This window comes from Thunnus thynnus, chromosome 2, assembly GCF_963924715.1.
Source record: "Thunnus thynnus chromosome 2, fThuThy2.1, whole genome shotgun sequence".
NCBI lineage: Eukaryota > Metazoa > Chordata > Actinopteri > Scombriformes > Scombridae > Thunnus > Thunnus thynnus.
Genome location: NC_089518.1, coordinates 23,506,554 through 23,532,109, shown reverse-complemented (window position 1 = coordinate 23,532,109; position 25,556 = coordinate 23,506,554). Strand labels below are relative to the sequence as shown.

Sequence of the window (25,556 nt, the reverse complement as noted above, 5' to 3'; positions counted from 1 at the left end):
ATAATGTGCAGACTAAGTAATGTTGAAAATAATTGTTAAATGCTGCCTTAAAACACACAGAAATGGCAGCTCGACTGTCGTCAAAACAATTATATGCTTTTAGCCCAAATGTCACCGCACAGAAAACGGATCCAGCTGCAATGATTCCCCACGCCCCCAAAAATTAAAAAAAAAGAAAAAAAGAAAAAAAAAAAAAGAGTTGGTTCAGTAAAAAGTGGCATCATCTTTATTCATTTTACAATTTGACAAAGTGAAGTCTACAGCATGGAGAGCAAACAAGTGTAGAGCAACAGGAAATTGCAGGGACAAAAACAAACAAATTTCAGCATCCATTTGTCAAATCTCCAATAAAATGTCATACATTTTGTAGCTACATGTTTCCATCTGTCAGGTATTACTCAAATGATTCAGATTTATTTCATCACACAACTAGTGAATATTCTTAAAGATTAGTCAGTGTCCTGTATCTGATGTATACAAGAGTCCTAACGTCAACATCCCAAATCCATTTTGAAGAGTTAAATTTCCCATATCTCTTAAAAAAAAAAAAAAAAAAAAAAACCTAAATGATTCATATAAAAAGAAAAGTATCTTACATTCTGCACATTGCACAGAGTGGTAATGGAGTACAACTGTGTGTGAAAGGACCGATATAGACAACAGAAAGCACACCAACCCACACACACGCCAACATATGTGCGCACATTTACACGTAGGACAGATTTAAACTGGAGACACAAACATACAAATACAAGTCAAAAAACGAACCCATCAAAAAATAAAGGTTATGTTTATTTTTAATCTGTCTGTCAGGAGACTGAAGAATATCTCGATGGATGTGTGTTAGAAAAAAAGTGTGTATCAGGTAAACTAATGGACTACACTCTTAAAAATGCAGAACATCTACATTTTCTTTTATGCACAGGAATGTTGGGACATTTATTTCATTAAAAAATACAAAAATAAAATTCAAAAAGACACCCACAATCCAGAATAATAGTCTGAAGGGGCTGTGTTGGACAGGGGCAGAAAGGTTGAGAGGGGGGTTGGGGGGAGAGGGGGCAATCTGAGTCTGCTTCAATCTGAATCTCCTGGGTCTACAGCAAATGACCAGAGTACTGCTTCACACTGAAATAAAAAGAGTGGAAAAATAAATAAAACACAATAAAAATGCAATTCACAATCAATGACAATGTCCATTTATAACTAAGCAACTGTGGGAGGATGACGGTATCGGAGGAAGAGGATGGGGAGGCAGAGCGGGAAAGAGACAGACAGCGAGAGGAAGGGGGGGGGGGGGTGATGTGACATAAGTGGCTGAAGGAGAGCGAGGAAGAGGAGGGAGAAGGAAAAAGAGGGGTGTGGTTAGTCCTTGAGTCCAAGCAGGTGCAGCGAACTGAAGGGGGAGGAGAGGAAGGAAGAGGGAGGCAGGGTTAGTTACCATGGCAACACTACACTACTCATGAGACGGCGGCGGCAGGTCTACAGCTGTATTAGCATTCGGGCTAAGCTCGGATAGCATCAACAAGGAAGTAGTGTATTATACGTGCCTACTGGTTGCCAAGGGAGACAGAAGAGGAGGAGCTCGTGCTATTTGGCAGACTGTGATTTGTTGTCGGTTGATCTAACTAAAAACAACAAAATCACTAGTCTTCCACACAGCAGCAGCCAGGGGAAGAATCAATCCACTCCCTGCTTCACAGTGAAACGGCTTGGATGGCAAATAGACATTCTGGGGTTTTTTTTTTTCTTCTTCCAATCATATTCATTAGACCAATGTGACAGTTTAAAAAAAAAACATGTCAATCACATTGACCTTTAAAAATATTAATTGCAAAAAATATGCAATATGTACAATTAATAAGTTTGCCTACGCATTCAGAGCCATTTCATGTAAGAGGAAGGTTTGAACTACTTGCAGGTTGCATGGGGAAGAAAGGAAGGGGGTTAGTGAAGAAGAGACAGCAGGCAACAGAAATGCATAACCCAACAAGAAGTGGGTTAACTAGCACCAGGATGCAATATCATTAAAAAAAACATTTATATGCATTTACAATCTTAGAATCTATAAATGTGTGGTTCAGTGGACTGGAATAAAAGGATAAGATATTAAGCATCTTTGAAGTATCTGTAGTTTGTTCAGATTGCTTTAGATGACTTTCTATGACCACACAGATACAAGCTCAGGCCAGGTTTAAGACTAGCCAGTAGACTCGATGAGCAAATTTGGTGGGATAAATGGTCAAACTACAACTAGGTTGATGAATCAAACATGTCAGATTAAAGGATTTTTTTCATCAAATAAGATAAAAGTCAGTGTAATACAATGCAAGTCATTGCGGTCATAGTGGCCATGTCAGAACTTGCCTGTTCTGTAGAAGGTACTGGGCGTTCTGGATCTGATCCTGGGTGCCAGTGATGGTGATGATTCGGTCCTCAGAACCTTCCAGAGGCTCATCGATCTTGATGGAGGCTCCAGACTCGTGGCGGATCTGTTTGATCCGCTGGCCTCCCTTACCAATGATAGAGCCAGCCAGCTGTCGGCAGGGTAAAGAGAAGAGAATGAGGGAAGTGGGGATGAAAAGGAAAACAAGTGGACACAAGAACATTTTAAGCTCTAAGAACATGAGTGTGTCTTAAAAAAATAAGCAAAGAGGTGGATACACAAAACCAGACTGTCAGATATGTTCAAGAAAATACAGTTTCATTTGAGGCGTTTCAAACTACTACACACTTTAGGTGAACGTGAAAAAAAATTAACACTCATTAAATGACACTATGTTCTCGTTCAGTGTGGGTGCATGTGGAAAAAGTCAGTGTGTGGGAGACAACATGACTTATTGGTCACTAAAACGCTGCTGCATTTATAATGAGATATGATACTACTAAATGACTAAATGCTCAAATGACATGATCACACATGACAATGTAGGGATTTTACTCAGACTGAATGTTATTTATGTCATGATGATGGGTCATAGTGGGTGAGGAAGACTGATCTGTCTTTGGTGTGCCAGTCTGTGTGTCATGTTGCTGTCATTTACTCACGTCTTTAGGGATCGTCACTTGTGTGGTGATGACAGGGCCACCCATGTCATTATAGGAGCCACGTCCACCTGATGGCGAGAGTGAGGGGAGAGGTGAAAACCAGAGCAGGAAAAAAAGAATAAGAGTAGGATAGAAATAGAGGGAAAGTCAGCAGAGCACCAAAATCAATACTTGCTGCTACATAATCACACATGGCTCAGCTAATTTTGCATAATATGAAAAAAACATAATAATGGATTAAAAAAAAAGTGTAGACTCACCTGACTGGTAGCTATCCCAGGAGGAACTGTTGTCTGAGCATGAGAGAAAACAAGAAGGATCACTCAGTGATAAACATAGATAAACTATCTAAAATAAAAATATAACTAGTCATACATGTTCAAAAGATCTACTGAAGAAAACTGTTGAATGATAGATAAATGAACACTGCATGTAATCTTCAGTATTTGTTGCAAACAAGATATTAAAACTAAAATGTCATGACACTGGTGTTTCAAGAAAAAGAAAAATATTGCAGCAAACAATTATAGCTAAACATCTGAATGTCACCTGTAATGTTTCAATTTTTTGTTTATGAACATGCTCTACAACCAGAATAAATGCTTGACACTATAGTATGTTGGGAAGAACATCCTTGAAAGCACATCCATATAAAGCCACAGAAGAAAAAAAAAAGGTTTAGCACTTACCATATCCTCCTCCACTCTGTAAAAAACAAACAGAAATACAGATGGGTTACATACAGTACAGCCGATTCCTTTCATCTCTGCACAGATCCCAGATGAATGGACAGAGGATTATATAGATGGATGATGCAGCAGCCTCATCCATGGAGTAGACTCAACTAAAAGCCACCCAGTTTTCATCCATAAGCCAGACTCCTCCTCCTCCTTCCCTCCCTCCCTCTTCCCGTCTCTCCTTGCATCTCCATCAGCCCCCATTTTCACCTGCTATTCAGATGCTGCTGTCACCAGGGCAACAGGCAATTCAAAAAGCTGTTGCTGAGCAACGGCAGGCAGTATCCTGCCAGCTCTCAGAGAGGGAGCGAGATAGGGAGAGAGAGAGAGAGACCTTCCAGTCTGTCAACAAAGCGTTATTATTGCCTAGCAACCAACCATGGCCATCCCCCACCCTCCCCATCCCCCAACAGGCTGGCCGTGAAAAGTACACAGTAAGAGGGCAATTATAGCTGATTATTATGGGGTGTCTCCGGCTGTGGTGATTATGGTCATTTGGTGGAATGGCTTACACTATGCCAAAACTAGCTTGGCTGCATGGCCAGGGCTCAGATGAGTGCATGCACACGTATGTGCACATGGGTGACCAGTTATGATTGTATTGTCAACTAACCACTATTATGAATATAACACAATGGACAATCATAGCTTATTGTCTGGTGTTAAGACCAACCAGTATGCTAGCCTGAGTACACTGGCACCCAATGAGATGCTAGAACCAGAACTGCATGCATTTAGCAAAGGGTCACTAACCATGTTATCACTATAGCGATCCGGTCTGCCTCTTCTGTCACTGGTGACGAAAGAGTGCCATAGAGGGGGGGAGGTTGGGGGGTGGGGGGGGGAGACAGAGAAAAAGAGAGAGAGATGTGGGTGGGGGTGGAAAGAAATAGAAAATGCTTAGAAAAATGCTTGACAACATTCCAAAGAAAATTTCTGGTCTAGGTCAAACTGCACACACACGCTGAGCAAGATTACAGTATAAACACATTTCCTCTCAGCCATCTTCCCACACAGTAACAGGAACAGCTCTGACAGTGTTATGGTGAGAGGAGTGACAGGTGGTGGTGATGATGATCAGAGCCAAGGGCTGCTGATTTTTCCCCCCAAAACAGAGCTCAAATAAAGGCTTCAGCTGAAGAAATGTGTTTGGGTTTAACTGGTATTCTTGCTGTTCCTGAAGAACATGCCTGTACGGATTTTACTGCCATGTTGAAATAAATCCACAAAGTGACTCGATATCAATCGCTGCTTTTGCTCAAAGGGCTCTCTCTGTAGCCATTTTGGATCCCATCTTAGTAGCATTACCTTTGATGACACTGATACAGAAAAATGGCATAATAGAAATAAAATCATATCAAGTGCCCTGCACTTTTATCACACAGCGTCAGCCATATATACACATCAGTTTGATTAACATTATCTGGGTGTGGGCCGCTGACACTAAACCAAGGACAGGTCCTGATAGCATTTATTTGGACAGCCCACCAAAATAGATTATCTGCACTCAAAAAGATATTTTGCATTTATTATGTCCTCCTTTTAGAGGGCTGCAGACTTCTGGAGTTGAAAGTGCAGAATAATAAGAATCTGCCAGAATGTTTCATTAATGTGCAATTGTAGATATTAGAAAAATGACACCTCTAATCAGAAGCAAGCTTGTAAAAGCATGCTTTGAGTGAAGTATGTCAAGTGAAGAATGTCAGCTTCCCATCAGCACATGACCCTCATACACACCACCACAAATATATTCTCAACCTGGGGAAGTGAATAGCAGATTGAGTGGGTTGTTAACACAGGGAAGAAGAGGTCATACTACATTGCTGCAGTTCCCCACAAAACACTCCAAATAAGTGGAGTTTCAACAGGTGGATGGGGATCAAGCTAAGGGACTTGTGCAGGCTGGGGCATTACAGGCAAACAGACTGTGCAGAAATGGATATTAGCATGGCAGTCATTAGTAACAGTTAAGGGATATGACAATAGTTTACACACACTGTTATTTTCTTATGAGCTATGTGAGGACGGGAGTAACCAGGCATATTCAAAAAACTACAACAACAAATTAGTTAAGCTGGGAAATATGGGACTTGAAGGGATACCTCAACACTTATAACTTCATTTTATTATCCATCTTCGTCAATCATGTCACATTGAATGGAAAATATGCTGAGGTTCTGTCAGCACTAGTAGACAACTTCCTCATGAAGACCACAGGGTAAAAAGCTAGCATACATGAAGCAACACCCCATGATATTAATGAGGAAAGGGGGAATCTTTGCTTCAGTGATTTAGCATTACAGTTGAGGCAAGTGCAAGTAATATAATATAACAGCGTGTCAAAGTATCCCTGTTAAGATAAATCAGGAGAGCAGAGGTTTAGGGACAGAAACTTACTTTGACCTGTCATCTGAGCCACGGTACGAGTCATAGTAACGATCATCTCTGTGGGCAAGATGGAAATGGGAAAAAGACACACACAAACACACCCAGACATACAGGGATGAGAACATACACTTGATGAAATGGATAACAATGAATATAAATATTTCCAGATGGGTGCATAGTATGACACTGGATCGCATACAGAATACTGGACTCTGCTTATCCTATGAATGAGACTATGTAAAATCAGTTCGGGGGAATACAGAATGCACCTGAATGGAAAAAAATGCATCTGAAGAGGGAATAAGCTTTGTAAAAGCAGATGCAATGGTCAAAACCTTTTTAAAGCAAGTGCTCTCAAAGAGGAAAATCTAGCACAGAACGGACTTTAGTCTAAATAAATAAAATATAGTATAGTATAAATATAATAAAATATAGTCTAAAATAAAAACACTTCACAGGAATAAAAGGACTCGACTTCAAACTGCATAAGATGGATCATGTAGACATTTTGCACTGAAGGGTCCATTCAGTAAAACAAATAATATTTACAGCATTTTTAGACAGACAATATGTTCAGTGTCATGTAAAACTGAAGTTTTAGAGGAAAAAATAAATAAATCAACAAAAACACCAGCAAACTCAACTGATTGTCCACGCCTGTGACTGGACTTACATTTATGCATGTCCGACAGTGTAAAAGCAAAGCAGGAGAGCAACAGAGAAATGTAGCAACAAACTACACGTCTCTTGTGTTAATCTCTTACCCTCCTCTGTGTGGGTGTCCCATAGGCATGTTGCGTCCACGGCCGCTCCCTCTCCCAACCCTACTCGGGTGAGGTGGAGGAGGACCTCTGCGAGGGCTCATCTCATCGTAATCCCGACGGGAGGGAGGCATTGGTCCCCGTCCCCCTCTGCTGGAGGGCATTCGGTCAAATCCACGGTCTCCGCCGCTGGACCTGCCCCCCCGCATGGGGAACCCTCCCATGAGCCTGCGGCCACCCCCCCTCTCTTCAAACATCATGGTGAAACCACCGTATTCATACGTTTCGTCGTAGAAGTTAGGGTCGTATGGCTGCGCACGGCCCTTTATGGGAGCCTGAAAAAGAGAGACAGAGGAAGATGTACTACGGTTTCCAAGAATACACTGGAAATATATGGGCTTCTACTAGAAATAATACAATATTCCTAACATAAAAAAGCAAGATATGTGGGTTGTTTTCCCATACAAGTGTTTTACACTTGGCTACATTTAAAAATTCCAACCATTAAAAAGGTATCAGAAGAAGGACTCCATTGATAGTTTCAATACATTGCAAATCTTCAATGTATAAAACCTGGCACATCACAAAAGATGGTACAAGATGCTTACTTCAGCAATGAGCTCCAGCATAGTCTTGATACACTCCACTACCCTCTCCGTTTTACCACCAACCAGCACCACTCGGTCTGTCGACTGAGGACAACACTCCTGAAACAGCTTGATGCTGGTCTTTGTGTTCTGGAGGCACACAGAAAGAGAAATGATTATTATATAGCAGCAAATTTACCTCTAGGAAGAGAGAGGGGAAAAAAAACAAACTCCTAGGATTATACACATGAAATCACCACTACAGTACCAGTCAAAAGTTTGGACACACTTTCCCATTCACTAGAATGAAAAAGTGTGTCCAAACTTTTGACTGGTACTGTATGTCATTTTGTGGATATTTTGAGGGGGAAATCACACCATATTGTTGAGGCACACCAAGTATATAGTGTATTTGTATTACTGTCTGTTGTGTTTATATCTGATCTATAGTGTGTACATCGTATTCTCATACCTTGAGCTGTTTACTGTGTTCCCTAGCATTTACATTTCATTCTGTTACGAGTGTTCACACTGTATGTATGTGTGTGTGTGTATATATATTAGCGTATTCATATCACTCTGTTCATACTGTATATACACATCTCAACACATTCATACCTACCCTTACTGTTTATTCTGTTTATATATTATACATATGTACATTATACTGCACTGCACTTCTTCTTTTGTACTTCTGGTTAGATGCTAAACTGCATTTCATTGTCTCAGTACTCTGTGCAATAACAATAAAGTTGAATCTAATCTAATATTCTGTGGCATAGAAGACTGAGCCAGAAGAATGAAACTGTTAAATAAATAACACAAACAATATACAACAGAAGACTAACAATCTTATATCTGTGCCTCCAGCTTGGTTTAATCCAGTATGTATGTGTATTCTTATTAAAATTGAAAAACTGGCCGCAACAGAAGGCTGTGTGAAAGTGCATGTTCTACATTACACACAGTCTGTAAACGGCTTTGCTTTGCAAGTGATCCTCATCCCTTGTACCAACATACCTCTCGGAGCTCCTTGATCTTGGCTCCCTTCACCCCGATTATCGAGCCAGCCAGGCTCTGGTGGATCAGCAGACGTAGCTCACAGTCAAAATCCATTCCATTGTACTGCTGGTACTGTGCAGGACAGGAGCATGTTAATATGATATAATCTATTCAGTTTCAGAAAAACTAAAATCTGTTTGAGACTAATATTTCTACTAATTTTGGAAAGCCATCCACCACAGGGTATACAATGGCAAGTTAATGTAGTAGGTATAAAATTAACAGTGGGAACATTTTAAAATGTCAAATATAAATTTGACAGTTTGGATCTATTTTTTGAGACAACATTTTTTGCACTGGTTAGATACAGATACATGGCAACTGTGGTGGACACACCAGTAGTGCGTGGACTAACACCCAGACAATCACAGAGGTTTTGAACAAGTCCATTTAAACATATCTAAATCACTAATTTGCAAGTGGAAACAGAATTTAAAAAAAAGAACCCAAACTGCAAAACAGCATGCATACAAAACACTGCAAAACTGTGGCAAGTAGAGTAAATTGAATTTGAACAAGAAAGCATCTAACATAATGTACATTTGGTGAAAACTATTATTGTTCCCATTATGTTGCCACTTATGTTGCTTAGCTCAATGGGTTCAACTGGACTTGACTGGCATGAGGAGTTAAAAACAAACAAACACTAAAACGTCCAAAATAAACAGCTCAACAAAGTCCTCACCTCTTCCAGGGTTGGGATAATCTTCAGCAGGATTTCTCCAACTGTCTCGATGTCGGCACTGATGCTCAGGATGCTTCATGTTACACCCACCAATGACAAGGCAGAGCACATCCACGCAGACAGGGAGGGGTGGGGGTGCCAGCAAGGCATCCCAGGAGGAAGGGAACAGCATTTCAGATCAGAGAATTCATATCATCCCTCAGTAGTCCTTGTCACAGAAAACAGTCAAACCCCATTTAATCAACTCCCTCCTGAGACTATTACAGCTAAATAAACTGTTGAGGTCCGTTGTTTTCTAAACTCAACATGGTAAGTCATTGATAATCCAACACAGTAACTGGCAAAAAGCAAGTACCCAAACAATGCAATTAAAAGAAAAACTGTATTTTGCCAAGAGAAAAGAAGAAAAGACAGAATAAAAAAGAAACCCAAAGGAAAGTGACTGCATTTGGTGACCATTGAAGGGGCAAGACAGGGAGGGTGAAATCTGGGGAGGATCTGGCAGGAATGAGCACCAATGGTGCCAGAGAGAATTTTAAAGTCCTGAAGCATAACTGGGTGGATGCACACTACAATGATTTTGCCTATACCGATCCCCAACACAAATTTAAAAGATCAGGGAAGATGGAGAAAAGGGATGGATATTCTATTTTTATACGTTAAAAAGCATTGTTGTCTTGGTCAAATTGGCAGCAGTTTTGATGCTTGATTTGGCCACATTAATGGAAACCAAATTTTGTTGTCTGCACCCACCAAGTGACGTTATAAAATAAACAAAATGAATATACTGATCCAGAGAACTTAAAGTTTGTACATGGAAGTAGAATGGTAGACAGCTGAGGAGAAGTAACAGAGAAGATTATACCCAGGAAAATTAAGTTTGCCACCACTGGAGTTTAGGGGATGGGAGAAGCCATAAATATAAAACCAAAGAAAGCAGAGATGGGACAGGGACAGAGAGGTCCTGTACTGTCAGTAGCTCCAGCAGTCAATGACCAAGCTCAGATGAAGCAAAAGACAGAATGGAAGAACACACAAGACTTGAGTCCTAGCTTGCCTTTTGCATTTCAGAATGGATCGACAATCTGAACCTATGAGTATAATGGGGACATCACAAAGAATGGGAAACAATGGATGGTGCAAGAAGCAGGTGAGCGTTGATGAAACTAACGGAAAACAAACACCAGTATATCCACTCTGAAGGGGGGGAGGGAGGTGAAAACACAGAAGATAAGAGGATAAGATAATCATCAATGAAAATAACACAAAAACACTGACATATTGCAAACACTGGCACTCGCACAGATTATAGCAAAGATTTGAAAAGACAGTGGCAGATTGTGGAAAAACCCTGACAACACCAGCCTAAGTTTCAATGTTGACGTGACTTTAAAATGGCATGTAAAGGATGTTGACATGGCTTTTACAGGTTCAACAGGCAGATTTGGACATGAACGCATTGACTCAGGCTAAAAATACTGTGAGAACAGGTAGGTTAAAATACAGTGACTTGACAGAGGCAGGATGACTATTTATTATTCATCTTCTCTTGTTTGTTTGACCTGTAGTCAGGCAGTGAGAGGGAGGAGCTTAGGGACATACCGCTCAGGCCCACTGCTGTCTGGGACTGACACACTGGCATTGTACTGGGCGTGGCATGGGCAGGGGCCAGGGCCATTCGAGCACAGATGTCAATCAAGTAAGGCGCCCATTTAGGGACAGGGCACGATTATGGGCAGGGCCAACCAGGGTGTCAGGTGGGCGGGCGCAGGAGGGGCCATCCAGAACATGGGCAACAGAGGAGGAAGTGGGCAAAAAAGTCAACAGTAAAATAATAAACAAGGGAGAGGGAAGAGGGAAGAGGAATACATTTTTAATATACAGGCTCTACACTGATCAAATGTGACTTAATTTGATTCTCTCAGAGATTGGTTTGTCAAAGAGAGAAGAGGAGAAAATGTGACATTGGAAAATGGGTAATGGCATATTAAGAATATGAAGAGTTCAATGTTGGGGAATAGACCAGAGACAGTGAGAGAGAGGGGGGAGAACATATTGTGGAGGGCTAGAGAAAGAGGCAATGACATTGAATGAATTAAGAACTGGCCAGGTTGCCTTAACACTCACATATAAAAAAATGTTAGCTGGCTCTTCTGGTGAATTCATGAACACCGCACTGTGCCCATAAATTTAAAGTAACAAGAGCATCAGTGTTGCCACAACAGAGTAGTTACAATAAATTATCATTATGGAGAAGCAAATTGAAATTGGACTTTTGTGCCTAGGGGCAGTTTAGCTGAGGCAATCACATGTTCTTGTGAAAAGAAAAAGGCAGAACCAACCTCAAAGGGTTTGTCAGATGATCTCATGAACAGAGGGCTAATATCAACACAGGCATCAGCTAACCACACCCCTTACTTACACAGAAGAGATTGCCAAATACCAAAATAAGTTTTTAATCAGTTATCCGGGGTAAATGTTCTCAAATAAACTGCTGTCCTATCAAGGACGCTGGTTAGTTTTAAGCGGCTGTGCACCAGTGGAGAGAAAAAATATGAAGAATACAAAATAAAAATTCAGGGTGTATAGAATAGATGTACTCACGTCTGTACGAAGGGCTTTGATGTTTTTGCCACCCTTCCCAATTACAGCTCCTGCATTCTGTGAATACAAAGAATACTTAAAAAACTGAAATCATAATGAACGAATGAGTACATGTGAACCATGGCACTGTAATTACGAGACAGGGTGCAAGAGAATACTACAATAAATACAATGACTGAATGAATACCCCTAATAAAAAGGATGGAAAATAATTATTCAAGGGCCAGAGATGTCATCAGGGCAATGAAAAGAAAACCATAAAAAAGGAGGGTGTAAGAAATCAGCAGTCATACTGAAGGGGTGCACAAAAGAAAAGCAAAAACATAAATCGTCACACACAGGTTCAACATGAAACACAAAATTAAAGGAGAGCTGATTTACTTTGCTCTGCAGGAGGATGCGAAGCTCAACCATCTCGTCCGAGTTCCTGGAGCGCTTGAATGATTTCTGCTCATCTGCATCCTCAGCGGGGCGCTTACCTGGCATGAGGAGATAAAAACACAGACTGACAACCCTACATACACAACCCTCCCGAGGATAAAATTCAATAATGAAAAAGACCACAGAAAGCAGAGTGAAGCACACAACCACAAAACATATTTTCAAACTCTATTTTCATATAACAAACTAAAAAAAACCAAAAGATCACTGTGTACAAAACTAGGAAAGACAGATTTTTCAATGAGTCTGAAGACAATTTTGAGAGAGGACACCAGTAAATTATATGACTTAGGGCCCTAATTGTTGCACACACATTTTCTGACATCTAACTCAAAGAGGATTACCAATTGGAAAACATAACCTAAACGAATTTCCAAAATCCGAGCTGCAGGCAATCAGCTACAATAACACTGCCTCTTCTCATTGCATAAAACACAAACATGTCCAACCCTGTCAATCAATGAACTGATGCATTTTGACAATTTAACCAACCACTATGTTTTATACCGTTAGTCTCTGTGTTGCTGAATGAGGTCTCTTCTTGCTGTTCGATTTCTGTCTCCATGATCTTCTGACAAGGGAAGGGACAGAGTGGGCACTTTGGTCCAGAGAACGGGCGGCAGGGAGAGAGAAGCAGAAAACTTGCCCCTGTGAGCTGCGGTAGTCTGTCAGCATTGTAAAAGGACGAAGAAAGAAATTAGACAATTCAATGTGTGTCCGGTTTTTCCAAGTACCCTCGATGAAAAGGCGAGAAAAACGAGAGACAAAACTGACAGAAAATCGGCACTCACCGATATTTATTACAGGGGCGAGGGCGTGTTGATAGGCGGAACTAAATAAGCAAGGACCAAACAGCTGCTGCGACCTGTTGGGGAGGGGAGAGGCTAGTTAAAATGCTGAAATGTAATATGAAAAAGGGCATTGAATGATAGAAAACTAATATGTAACAACTCTGGTCACATCCGTTTAATTTCATTCCCATGTTTGAATAGCTAATGAGTATCAATCCCGCAGAGGAAACAAATGTAACATTAAATATATTATCACACCGAGGTATTAATATGCTTGTTTGAGGGGAGAAAGGAGCGAGCGATTTACAAGGTTTCCGACTAATGTTTAACTGCGCTTTAATCAAGACCTAAGTTCATCAGCCGGTGATTAACGTCTACTAACGACTGATAACCACTATTAACGTCCAATTACAAACTTAACGTTCTGATTTCTATTACAGCTAGCTATCTGAACTGGCGTACAACACGACGAACTGTCAATTTCAAGTGATCAGTAAAGACAGCAATTGAGCTTACAAACTGACGAAATCGAAAGTGAGCTAGCATTGAGGCTTACTTACAGCTAACCGCTGACCACAGTTAACTGTGGTTAATGTTAGCAGCCGGGGAAGGCTAACGCGTTGGCTACGAGCTTCGTCGAGTAACGTTAGACGGGAATTAACGTATGCAACTTAACTAACTACACTTTTCACTAAACACTTCACTAATTGCGTACGAGGTAAGAAACCATGATTTATCTCTGATCTAACGCGACTACAGTGCGACAAAACATTGGCAAGCGATCACTACAAAGGACCATCCCGTACCACCTCAAGCTAGCGGCTAGCTAATTTCGCCATGTTGCAATAATGTCGGTTGAGTAAGAGGGGAGCTAGCCAGGCTAAGCTAATTAGGCAGCGTTACACCGGAGACAAAATAAATAATACTAAACGCACATTTATTTTATCGTACCTATATATTTCAAATTCATAAAGCCAATATGTGCTGTAGAAACAGAAGATATACCGTTTTAAAAAACAAACCTGCGGTGCAACACCTCGCTCGTCCCCCCTTTCCGTCTCTACCGAACCTGGAAATGTACAAATCAACTAGAGTGCGCCGATTGGCGGAGGAGAGCGCAAATCAATCAGAACACTGTTCTGATTGGCTGGAACTGGCGTCAATCACAAGAGATGAGGCGTTTTCGAAGCAATGTGATACGCCTTCTTTCCGGTTGCTGTTAGATTCGCAAATTAATTCAGCAGGTTGTTCAAGTTATTCCTGTTTATAAGGTGTGATGTACTTGCTCTGTTAGTTTGTTTTGACGCGGAAAGGCATGGTTATTGGGTGCAAAAACCACTGCTGTATATAAGGGTTTGTATGGTGCTACTGTAGGGACACAAACCTTAGGTGCAGTAGCATCAACATTGCTAAGTAAGTGAGGCTAGTCAACTTTGGCGCCTTGATTACGTTACTTCGTGGATGAGACTGCCTCTATACTTCTAAGGTAACCTTTTAAACTCGACTTCATTTAACACAAACATCGTCTCAGTTTGTATTATTCTGCCCGACGTGACATGCATTTCTCTCTCCTTCATAGTTCCCAGACGTGACTATCAGCTGGGACGCTGGGTTTATCCATGCTGACAGATAGCAATGCCCTCATGTTCTTGTAACATAATAATATAATCTCCCCTGTCAATAAATCACCACCAGATCTGGTGTCAAGTGGTTCCGGAGGTACAGATAGAGGATGACCCCTTTACTGACAAATCCCCTCAAGCCCACAGGAATTGCTGGGTGCATTGAAATAAATTAAATGTAACATTTGAAGCTCTTCTTGTAGGCCATGCTTGAATGAAATATGACAGTTAACTAGTCTCATCAAAGCCTTTTTATAGAACAGTTTCAGTGACATATCTGTAAATGGGAACTATTTGCAAATAAAAACAGTAATTCCCAACATGTAGCATTGCTGATGCCCTATTCAGAGTAAAGTCATTACTGATAAATATAACTTAAAATCAATAACTGAACTCAATAATCAATTACTTTGCTGCAGCATCATCAAAATAACCAACTAGAGTTGTGTGCCAGCAGCTAGCAGGGGAGAAGATAGCAGAGAGTGCCTTAGGACAAGTACACACTGAGGAAGAGGATGACTCCTGAGATCCAGGTGGTGGTACGTGCTACCCAAGCCTGGTTGCAGTCTTCCTGGCATGTCCAGGTGCCCTTTGCCTGGTTGGAGGCCTGTGTAGATTGGCTACAGGAAGAGGCAGGAGGAGCAGGTCGTCTGTCACAGCAGCAAATCAACCAACAGGTAGGAACCAACTGACAGGACATCTGACTGTCTTACTGTACAGTTGAATGCAAAAGAAAAAATCTTAATGGTAACATAACCCAGATTGAATTGAATAATTCATTTCACACAGGAGATGTTATCAATTTTCTTGTATGGAAGGAAATCAACATCAGACATGAAAACTCAGCATGACTTGAGTAGATGTTTTATTCGTGTTGGCATGCTAAGAAACCTCAAAAGACCATACGTTTATGCACTTTAAAGCTGCCAGGACCCAGTGAAAAAATATTGTTGAACCCTGCATATATTTTAAAATGAACAGATCTATGCAATACGATTGTACAGGAGGGCAACACAGATAGCTGCAACTCATTGAACCTTGAAACAGATGGGCAACAGAAGCCCAAGACCATGCACAGCTCTTCTAATGTCATCTTAAATCAAGAAGATCATGCTATGGTGGGTAATGATCACCAAAAGTGGGTGATTGAGGAGAGACTGAAAGAACACCTCCTGGTCTGACAAATCCTGGTTTCTGTTGTAACATGCTGATAGCAGGGCAAAATCTTTGTGTAAACAGCATGAATCCATTCTGCCTGGTGTCAGCTGTACCAGCTGGTGGTGGCGTCATGTGGGGTATGTTTTCCTGCATTGACGCATCATTTGTACGCCACAGTGTGCCTAAATATTGTTGCTGAACAGCTGTGTCCCTCTATGGTGAAAGTCTACCTTTTTTTTTTCAAATTGATTCTGGAAGAGGATAATGCTTCCCTTCTCAAAGCACACATCATCTCCCGATGGTTCCAGGAACATTAACAGTGATATCAAGTCATCTTAGTGGCCCACATGGTTGCTACATCTCAAACCAGTAGAGCAGTTTTTAGATGATGTGAATTAGGATGTTCATATCATGAATAAGTGACTATAAATCTGCTAGAACGTTATGACACTAGTGAGTCGGGATGCATAAACATCTTTTTGATGTTTTTAGCTCATTGTTGCATAATTTCTGTCAAGAATTCACACTTTACTAGTGTGCTCAGCTTCAGCGCTAAGTGTGACTAGTGTTAGTCTAAAGAGGTTACTTCTGTATTGTGTTCATTATAATTTGATGGCCATTCCTGTCATAGAAGAGGATGTGAAGAATTAATTATCATGTCACACAATCTTAAGTGTGAAAATCTACTCAAATAACTGATAATCGAGGGTGACATAAAATGGGTTTTAAAGCACGAAATAAACTTGCTGTAAATGCCAGTGTTGCAGCCAGCTTACAGTACAGTCTCATGTACCTCATTGCATGACAAATATGAAATTTTAGGCGCTGGACCAGTGGCTGTTGACAGACTTGAGGGACCTGGACTACCCTGTTCTCCCTGAAGGACTCGCTCAAGCCCAGAAGACTGAGCTCAGGGGCACCTTCTGTGTCCAGGTACAGACTGGTTGATCATACTGTATATATTATTTATTTTATTAGTAGATTTTATGGCAGGGACAGTACCCATTGATCAGTTATTAACTGTAAAATAGTTGGCCTGATTTACAGAGTTACTCTGGATAATAACTAATATGTATAAAGGAGTATCACACATGGGCAAGAAAGAGAGGGGAAAAAAGACATACAGTAGTAACATATGGCACACACAGGACAGTATAAATGCAACAGAGCAAATTCACGTGGCAGCAAAACACATAGCAGTCCACAGTGAGCAAGAAAACCATTAGAATATTCCTATAGTGTTTGATCTATAGTCACTTTATAATAATCTTACTGTATCTTGTGTGGACATTACGTTTACCGTGTTGGATCCTTAAAAAAACTGGCATTTTCTGCTTAAAATCACAGTAGTCCAGGTACAATACCATTTAAACGTTTGGACACACTTTCTCATTCAAGTGAATGGGAAGGTGTGTCCAAACTTTTGACTGGTACTGTACGACGTCGTTAATATTCATTTTTTCATGATCGGTGTGTGGTCTTTTGTGCGATACAATCCTGCGTATTCACAAATATCCAAAATCACACAGCAAGCCGTTGTGCTGTTCACGGAAAAGAGATGATTGTATAGTCAGAAGCCGTTTTATAACAAAACACCACAGGATGCCAGTTTTCCTTTAGATGATCAGGAAAATGCACCCAGCGTGAGTCCTTCAAGACCAAGTAATTAAATAGTTGGTTCTAAATATATGATGTTAGGAGACAAAATGTGTTTATATTCACAAACACATGCCACTTACAAAATATAACTAGCAGTTAATACATTCAGGATATACACTGTCATCAGGATATAGTGTGAAACCTTTCATTAGATTTTTAAGTGCAGTTAGAAAAATTAACATGGTAGGAAAAAGGTAGTGTACTGAAATAAAAAGGTCTCGCTCTGTTTTAGGTTGACTCATTACTGGATATCAGTCAGCCTGCGTATGGTCAGCTGCAGAAGTGCCGGGGCACGGATTGTGCCAATGACGAGGTGTCTGCTGTCACACAGACCACACAGAGGCCCTGGGAAGCCAGACCAACCCGTATGCTACTACTGCAGGTCAGTGACATTTAGAAAGTACCCGCACATACAGTGGGTATAAAAAGTCTCCCTTGAATGTCGATGTCATGCTCCCAATATTAAGGTCGCTGTGGGCCTAACAATTCCTTCAGTGCTAATGTTTTTATGTGTTATAAGTCACCAACCACTCAAATAATACAGCCTAGTTGTTGTAATAAAAAGTAACCAACAATGAAAACTTCCAGCTGTGAAACCCACAAAAAACAAGTAGAAGAGTAATTACTTTTAATTGGTGTGTTTATTTGTGTGTATGTGGATTTTGACTTACATCATGAATGTGTCTTCACAAAGATTTTTCCTACCATTTGTTCCCTCACAAACAAACAACAAAATAATGAAATAATGTTGAGCATTTCATAGTTTATAGTTAGACTAAAGGTTAATGCAAGGTTTCCTTTAGAGATCTTTGTTGCAGGACATGTCGAGGACGGAGTTCTGCTATTATGGATACAATAATTATTTTGTTGATTATAAAAGTTTGACATCACAATAGACCTGAGTAGGCCAGATGAAACAAAATTAGTTTGAAAGCAAAATTATGTTACAGCACTTTTTAGCAGCATGCATGAACTATTCCTGACCACAGTTTATTTGACATTATAAATACAGTGTTACACAAGAAAGCAGTAAGTAATGTACAATTATACTCAGTCAACTGTTCAACCCTAATGTACTACCAGGTTTTATCTTTGTGTGTTTGGTTAGGTATAAAAAGGAAAGCTTCTCCTCTTCCTGACTGAATCATAGTGGACAGGCACAATCAGTGAGAGCATATGAAAGAGTGATTTACTGGAATATAAGGCGCAGACTGTAATTTTCACCTAAAGTAATTCGCTTGTCACTGCTCTAGGGTTACTCAAGACTGCTGGTGTTGCTTAGAAACGTTGGTTGCCCTATAGTTCTAAGAGCCATGAGATGCAAAGACTCATGGCAGTTAAAAAATGCACTGGCATCACCGCCAAAAGGCAGTGTAATAAAGCAGATAAGTTGAGATAAGCTTTGACCAGCTGCGCATTTTGAAACGGCAAAGCAGCATATATTGTTTTAAGAAAAAACGTATTGCCAAGTGGGCCAATTGCCTACTGGGAATTTTTGTGGCTGAATGACCCACACAGTGACTTGCATACATTAGCTGAAGGTCACTTGCTAAAAAGCATTGACTTTGAAATTAAAAAAGCAGTTTTTATGTCAATTTTAATCTGGTTTTCTATTTTTAGGAATGAAACAATTCAGAGAAATAAGGCTAGGGTAGCAATATGTTTACCTTTCTGCTTGTGAGAGTGTGAATTTGTAATCATTTCCATGTTCAGCGGTCCCTGGTCAACTACACTGTCTCTGTTGTGCAGGTGACAGATGGAGTCCAGAGCTTGGAGGCCATGGAGTATCAGCCTATACCTGCACTGAGCTCAGCTCTTAGGTTAAGGATTGACCTTTGAAACTCCTAACTGCACTGTGATGTGTTTTTGCTGCATATAACAGTTTATAATTTCTATTTTTTAACATCTTTCCAGCAACCATATCTGGAGTTTTAAAATGAAGAATGCATTGAAACAAATTTTAAGGAAGCAGAGGGTGTGCTGTTACTTATTTGTGCCTTAGGTTAGATTGTGGGTGGAGATGTCATGAAATCAAAAAATCAGTAATTATTTTACTGCTATTCATGCTGTTTCTCATGAATTAAAAAAATAAACACAACAGAATTTCTGAAAGCTTTGTACCATATTTTTGAAAATGATTCTCCTAACCTCCAGGCCTGGTGTGAAGCTGCAGTTGCAGGGGGAGATGGTTTGCAGACTTGGGATGCTGCTGTTGGGGCCGACTAACGTCAAGATCCTGGGTGGTGAGGTGGAAGATTTGGTGGACAGAAATAACCAGGTGAACTTTTGTTAGTAATTTTGTAGGATTATTATCCGGACCTGATCACTTGTTGACTTGTTTTTCTTGTATACAGTATGTAACACTGCATTGAGATTAAAGATAGTTATTATGGATCACTTGCTGTTTTTATTTTTTATACTGTGCACAAAGCAAGAATAACAACAATTCTAGCTTTGCTTATACAGTACTACTGTATATCACGCAATAATTTATACAGAACAAGAAGTAATTTCTGTACTGCTCTGACAGGGCCGGGTGCTGTGTCGGACGCTGGGACTTCCTGAAGAGCAGCAGCAGCAGCAGCACGATGAGGAAGAGGCTCCACCATCACACCAAGGTATATCCATGAGAACTTGTGTATGTGCTGCAAAGATCACAAATAATATAAAATATGTGCAAGGTGATACCATGGTAGTTTGAAGATATTTTGTGTATATTTGATCAGAAAATTTGATTAAATATAAATAAAAGCCTGCTTTGAAAAACTTTTTTGGTTGTTCGACTTTGTATTAATTTACAAATGAATGAATGATATAAATATAAATCACTATAAATCACATTTCTTGGCTTTAGAATTGAGCAAATTCATGATACAGCACCTTGTTTTGTTTTCTCCTCAGGTAACCAGGAGGACCTAATGGAGGACCTGGAACTAGATGACCAGGACTTGTTGGCCAGTCTGGAGGCCCAGGAGGAAGTGGAAAGGGCTCCAGTTCGGCCTGTTCGAGACAGCGGCTATGGGACACTCAGTGAAATCTCAACTCAGTCCTCGAGAAGCTCCTCTGTCAGGAGCGTCATCTCAACTGCCTCATCCAGGTGGGTGGTTGACAATTTGGTGTCTTGACATTTTATTGTTGAAGCTCCTCAGTTTCCTCCCTCGGGCAAATATACCTTGACATTTTGAATTTTTGCATAATGTTTGTCTTCAGAAAAAAAATATCAGCATTTATCTTTCAGCTTCTTTAAGAATCCTTTAGCACTTTTAATCTACATATCATGAACAAACTTATTTAACATAAGTTATAAAAATTATTATTGTTGGTGTTACTGTCTCTATCTTTGCCTACTTTGCAGCAGTAGGTTTATTCATTTGCAGCCGGTGACAACCATCAGTTTTAATCATGCAACAACAATGCTTTTAACAGATAATGGCTAAAGAGACTGTTTAAAACTGCTGAGTGAGGAGAAATATCATTGATTCTAGGGCTGCAACCAACAATTATTTTCATTATCGATTAATCTGATAAATTATTTTCTTGATTAATTGTTTTGTTGATAAAATGTCAGAAAGTAGTGTAAAATGCCATAAAATTTCATAGAGCTCATTGTGATGTCTTCAAATATCTTGTTTGGTCCAATCAATGGTCCAAATTCCAAAGATAATTCAGTTTACTATCATGCACAATGCAGGAAAGCATCAAATCCTCCCCATGCAACCAGCAAATATTTGTAATTTTTGCTTAAATAAATGATTAAAACAATTATTGCTTTATCAGAATAGTTGTAATTTTCTGCTTATCAACTATTTCATTAATTGACTTGAGCCAAAATTTACTGGAGCCCTTGCTCCTTGAATCCCAGTGCATTTCTGTCTGTAGCTATTTGACACTCACTAATTCCCATTGCTATGTAGTGCTATTGATAATTCACCAATGATGATATAAAATGCAAAACAAGTTCTTCAGGCTGTAATCGCAAATAGGACTTAACAGGTTTGAGTGATATATGACATATAACTATCACGGTCCTCTTGTTTCTGGAGCATAATGGGTTTTAAGTTTCTCCTACCCTCTGACACAGGCTGTAAAACCATATCTAAACTTTGTCTTATTAGCATATAGAACTACCTCTGACACTATGAGCCCCATCGGCACACCACCTTGTTTAAAAGCTGTTAACTTAGTCCAACATTATTTGCTAATCTCTTCTAGAAGTGAAACCTCCATCCGCTCATACAGCAATGGTTTGACCCAGAGCAGCAGAGGTGGTTCAGTCCAAGGTCAGCGCCACGATAACGAACAAGAGGAGTCTGACCTTTTTGACCAATTATCGTCTGACCATGTGATTCAACAAGAGAGCACAGATCACATCATGGCAGATGAAGACTTTCCTGATGAAGATTTTGATGATCTTCCCCTGGATGAGTTGGACAGTGTGATTTTTCAGGAAAGCACAAATGTCACCGCACAGTCTGATAGTGGTCACAGAAGCACGCCACAGAATAACAACAGAATGACGGGAAACAGTTTGGACAGAACAACAAAACCCCTAACTGGTCAGTTTAAGCAGCCAACTTTGACTGGCTCTGCATCACGGCTTGGCTCTAGCAGCTCCAGATTTACCTCGCAACACAGGGACAGTCCAAGCTCTACTAGAGGAGCTTCAGGACATTTAGCTGTAGCGACTTCCAAACCCATCTTTCCCTCAGCAGCTTCAGAGCCAACTAATGATGAGAATGATTTCATGGATGAAGATATGGACTGCTTTCTTGAAGAGGTGGAAACCTATGGAGTGCAAACTAGAGAGCCAGATGCTCAACAAGGACCTAGTAGAGACAGAGAGTGTGCTACCAACCAAACTTCAGGCTCCAGTTTTAAAGTTACCAGCAAATCATCAAGAAATGTAGCAGATACATTTTCAGTTAAGGTAGAGCCTGCATTTGAAAGCTCACACAGCGTACCTCAGCGGCAAAATCGCACCTCAAGCTCTGCAGAATGTGATAGAACATCTGCAAAAAATGACCCACAGGGTGACGGCACTCTCACTCTGAGCTCTTCACCGTTTACATACTTGTGTCTGCTAGATGAACTGATCTCTAAACCGCACCCTCACACCCTGGAGATCCGTGTCAAAGCTTTCATCGTGACTCTTTCGGGGAAACTGAGCAGCAACAACGGTCTTTGGCGGGTCAGTGCTACAATATCTGACGGAACTGGTTACCTGGACGTGGAGCTGTCGGATGAGGTTTTGACAGGCCTGCTGGGTTTCTCTGTGGCGGAGAAGGGTGCTCTGAAGCGAGACCCCGCCCGGAGATGTGAACTGGATGCTGGAATGAGGAGATGTCAGGAAGAGCTGGTGGACATGTGTTGTGTTATGACTATTGCGGTTGAACCAGAGGGGAGAAAAGCTGTGGTGACCAAGGCAGACCCTGTCAATGAGAAAGTACTCCAGGAGCTGGAGCAGAGGGTGAGAGACCGAAAAAAATAAACACAGAGAAGAGGTTGAGGGGAAGTGGGCTATAATGAGAAAATTGCAGGAACCAGAGAAGTATATTGCCCTTAAGCACAGATGAAAAATTGCAAATGGGACAAATCTGAGGCAAATATAACATTTCGCATCGGCTGTGCCTTAAGAATCACTCCCTTCAGTAATGAAACTAATGTATTTTTGAGATTGGTGATCAACCTGCCCTTCTGCTTCAGATTGAGAGAGCACAATGTGTGAATTGGGTGTCTGATGATCAGCAAGCAGCGTGTTGCAATGCATCCCATCTGCTATATGTGAATGTGACATTCTGTCATTTGTCATGAGAGGATTTCATTCACCTATTCAGAAAGCTATTTTCTGCTTGAAATGCACAACATCATTCCAAAGCAAAGCAAACAGATAAAAGGGTGGAGAAGTTTAACTATGCTTTATCTTAATGTTTGGATTGAGTGGTCAGAATATTAGCTCAAAAAAAATGCAGAGCTGAGCATCTCAAATTATAAGGAACATTTTAAAACTATGTGAAGAAGAAGAGTAAGGTGTTTGAGATGAGAGAAGGGAATGGAGGAAAAAAAAAAATTCATATTCTGATTGTTGTAATGAATTGCCAGCCTTTGCATTCATTCTTGTACATCCATTACTTCTGACTGAAAAATGGTTGAATATCCAAGGGCAGCGTGGGTCTTTAATAAACTCCCCCAGAGTAAAATGAGAGGAAAGGAAGATAAAGGAGAGGGCATGAGCTTCGATTATTTCTGTTCATTATTGTGCTCATCTATGTTTTTGTCTTTGATGAATACATATACCACAAATTTGATGGTCTGTCTGTATTTTCTGTATATTGAAATAAAATTGTTTTGAAGGTTTTATAATTTCTTTTACACACTTTGACTAATAAAACATGCTTGAAGTAAGCGCTTGCTACTAATTTTAGCTTTCCATTTCTCCTCGTCAAATGAGTGTCGTATTCCTCAAGATTAGATGAATAACCGGAGAAACAGACTGACGCTGCAGCAGAGCACTGTGTTTCATTTGGCTTGTAATAGTTTTATTAAATGCCCCTTTGGGATATGCACTGTTTAAGCACACATAATAGTAATTAAAAGAAGCGCTGCAGCATTGTAGCTCTGCACAGGGAATCTCTCTTTAAGATGAAACATTTCAACAGTTTGTTCTACGCACATTAATTTGCGTCTTGTCTGCCATCATACAGTATAATTAGGTGGTATTTTGGGTGATGTGTATTAAACCAGTCTCACATACTTCAATGTCTTGAGTGTGATAATGAGGAAAACACAAGTTAATAAAGATACCACAGGGAATGTATGTTAGTCCGTGTGTTTACATATGTGTGTGTTCATGCAGGAGGGCACATGCATGTATCTTATTGTCCTCTGCCACTGTGTGCGCTTCCATTCAGGTAGCTGGTCTTGCTTCATTAATGGCTAATCAGGTTGAACATCTAAATCAGGACCCTGCTATGCATGTCGATAGCCTGTTATGTGCTAATGAGGCTGGATACAATGGAGGGGTGGGGGTGTCGGGGGAGGGAAGCAACCCATAGGGAGATACAAGTGGAATAAATATTGGGTGATAGAGTAAATGAAACAAGTGGGGAGTGCTGTCTCAGTGGGTACAGAAGTGATACTGCAGTCACATCTTACAGCACATACACACTCACATGGTGTAGCTCTGTCTACCTTTGACAAAATTGACAAAATATATTTTGTGAATATGTGTTTTATTTTAGCTGTGAGGGTTTTTTTTTCTGTTTCATGTGTGGGCAGTCAAGTTGAAATGTAGGAAAGCAAAGAAACAGAAAATGAAAAACGGAACTATATGCAGAATATAACAAGCAGTGTACTAACATTAGATAAAAGTACCAATATTCTTTAAAGAGCTGCTTATTGATTAAAATTTTGTCAGGACAAATTGTTAGTCCAAAAACCATGTTTGTGATGATTTTGATCTAAGATGAAGGACTCTAAAGATTTAATTAGAGAAAAAGATAAAAGAATAACATTGCAGCTACTAAATGGGTCTGAGGGTGCGATTGCTTTCTCTACTGCTCTTTCCAAAAACAACAATGAACGATGAAGCACAACCTTTAAGTCAACGTGGACGAGACATCCTCAGAAACAATGGAAAAAGTGGGCAAACTCCTTTTACTGATGAAGATCATGTGATATGACTGAGGGCTTCAGGATAGCCACTAAATGGACTTTGAGGTGATATTGGTCTGTTCAACGTTTTATTGCCATCATCAATGTTTTTAGGGAATTTTTAGGATTATTAAACAACTGTCAAATAATGAATGTCAAACGAAGTCAAGCGATTTATTACATGACAACATAAGATGGTGGAAAGAAACTAAATACATTTACTCAGTTTCTGTGCTATAACTACAAATTTGGGAATAGTTCTACATCTAATTAAATGATTAGCCCCTCCTTGACCAGCTTCAACATTAAAATGTTACCTATATAACACACACAAGGTTTTTAGTCCAAGGTTAGGTCGGGCAG

General features: G+C 40.2%; 2 protein-coding genes across 10 annotated transcripts; one reads left to right on the top strand and one right to left on the bottom strand.

Moving 5' to 3' along the window:
- Positions 1-203: 203 nt before the first annotated feature.
- Positions 204-14,215, bottom strand: hnrnpk (heterogeneous nuclear ribonucleoprotein K). 3 transcript variants are annotated; one of them, XM_067611785.1, is made up of 17 exons: positions 14,127-14,215; positions 13,105-13,178; positions 12,821-12,978; positions 12,254-12,351; positions 11,873-11,929; positions 10,871-10,914; positions 9,269-9,341; positions 8,542-8,655; positions 7,543-7,671; positions 6,938-7,269; positions 6,183-6,230; positions 4,539-4,578; positions 3,738-3,753; positions 3,309-3,341; positions 3,049-3,116; positions 2,368-2,537; positions 204-1,128 (listed from the first exon to the last, which is right to left on the bottom strand). In XM_067611785.1, the coding sequence occupies exons 3-17, from the start codon at positions 12,876-12,878 to the stop codon at positions 1,098-1,100; spliced, it is 1,311 nt and encodes a 436-aa protein (XP_067467886.1). In that variant the 5' UTR covers positions 12,879-12,978; positions 13,105-13,178; positions 14,127-14,215; the 3' UTR covers positions 204-1,097. The 3 variants fall into 3 exon arrangements, with proteins under 3 accessions (XP_067467886.1, XP_067467903.1, XP_067467893.1); XM_067611802.1 differs by having other exon boundaries at positions 8,542-8,649; XM_067611792.1 differs by lacking the exon at positions 14,127-14,215 and adding an exon at positions 13,665-13,801.
- rmi1 (RMI1, RecQ mediated genome instability 1, homolog (S. cerevisiae)) lies at positions 13,705-23,903 on the top strand. 7 transcript variants are annotated; one of them, XM_067611747.1, is made up of 10 exons: positions 14,321-14,590; positions 14,684-14,823; positions 15,184-15,403; positions 16,707-16,817; positions 17,776-17,925; positions 19,293-19,363; positions 19,698-19,821; positions 20,074-20,161; positions 20,445-20,640; positions 21,756-23,903. In XM_067611747.1, exons 3-10 carry the CDS (start codon positions 15,242-15,244, stop codon positions 23,029-23,031), a joined length of 2,178 nt encoding a protein of 725 aa, XP_067467848.1. In that variant the 5' UTR covers positions 14,321-14,590; positions 14,684-14,823; positions 15,184-15,241; the 3' UTR covers positions 23,032-23,903. The 7 variants fall into 7 exon arrangements, with proteins under 7 accessions (XP_067467872.1, XP_067467878.1, XP_067467867.1 ...); XM_067611737.1 differs by having other exon boundaries at positions 14,684-14,883; XM_067611771.1 differs by lacking the exons at positions 14,321-14,590; positions 14,684-14,823 and adding an exon at positions 13,705-13,822.
- Positions 23,904-25,556: the final 1,653 nt, after the last annotated feature.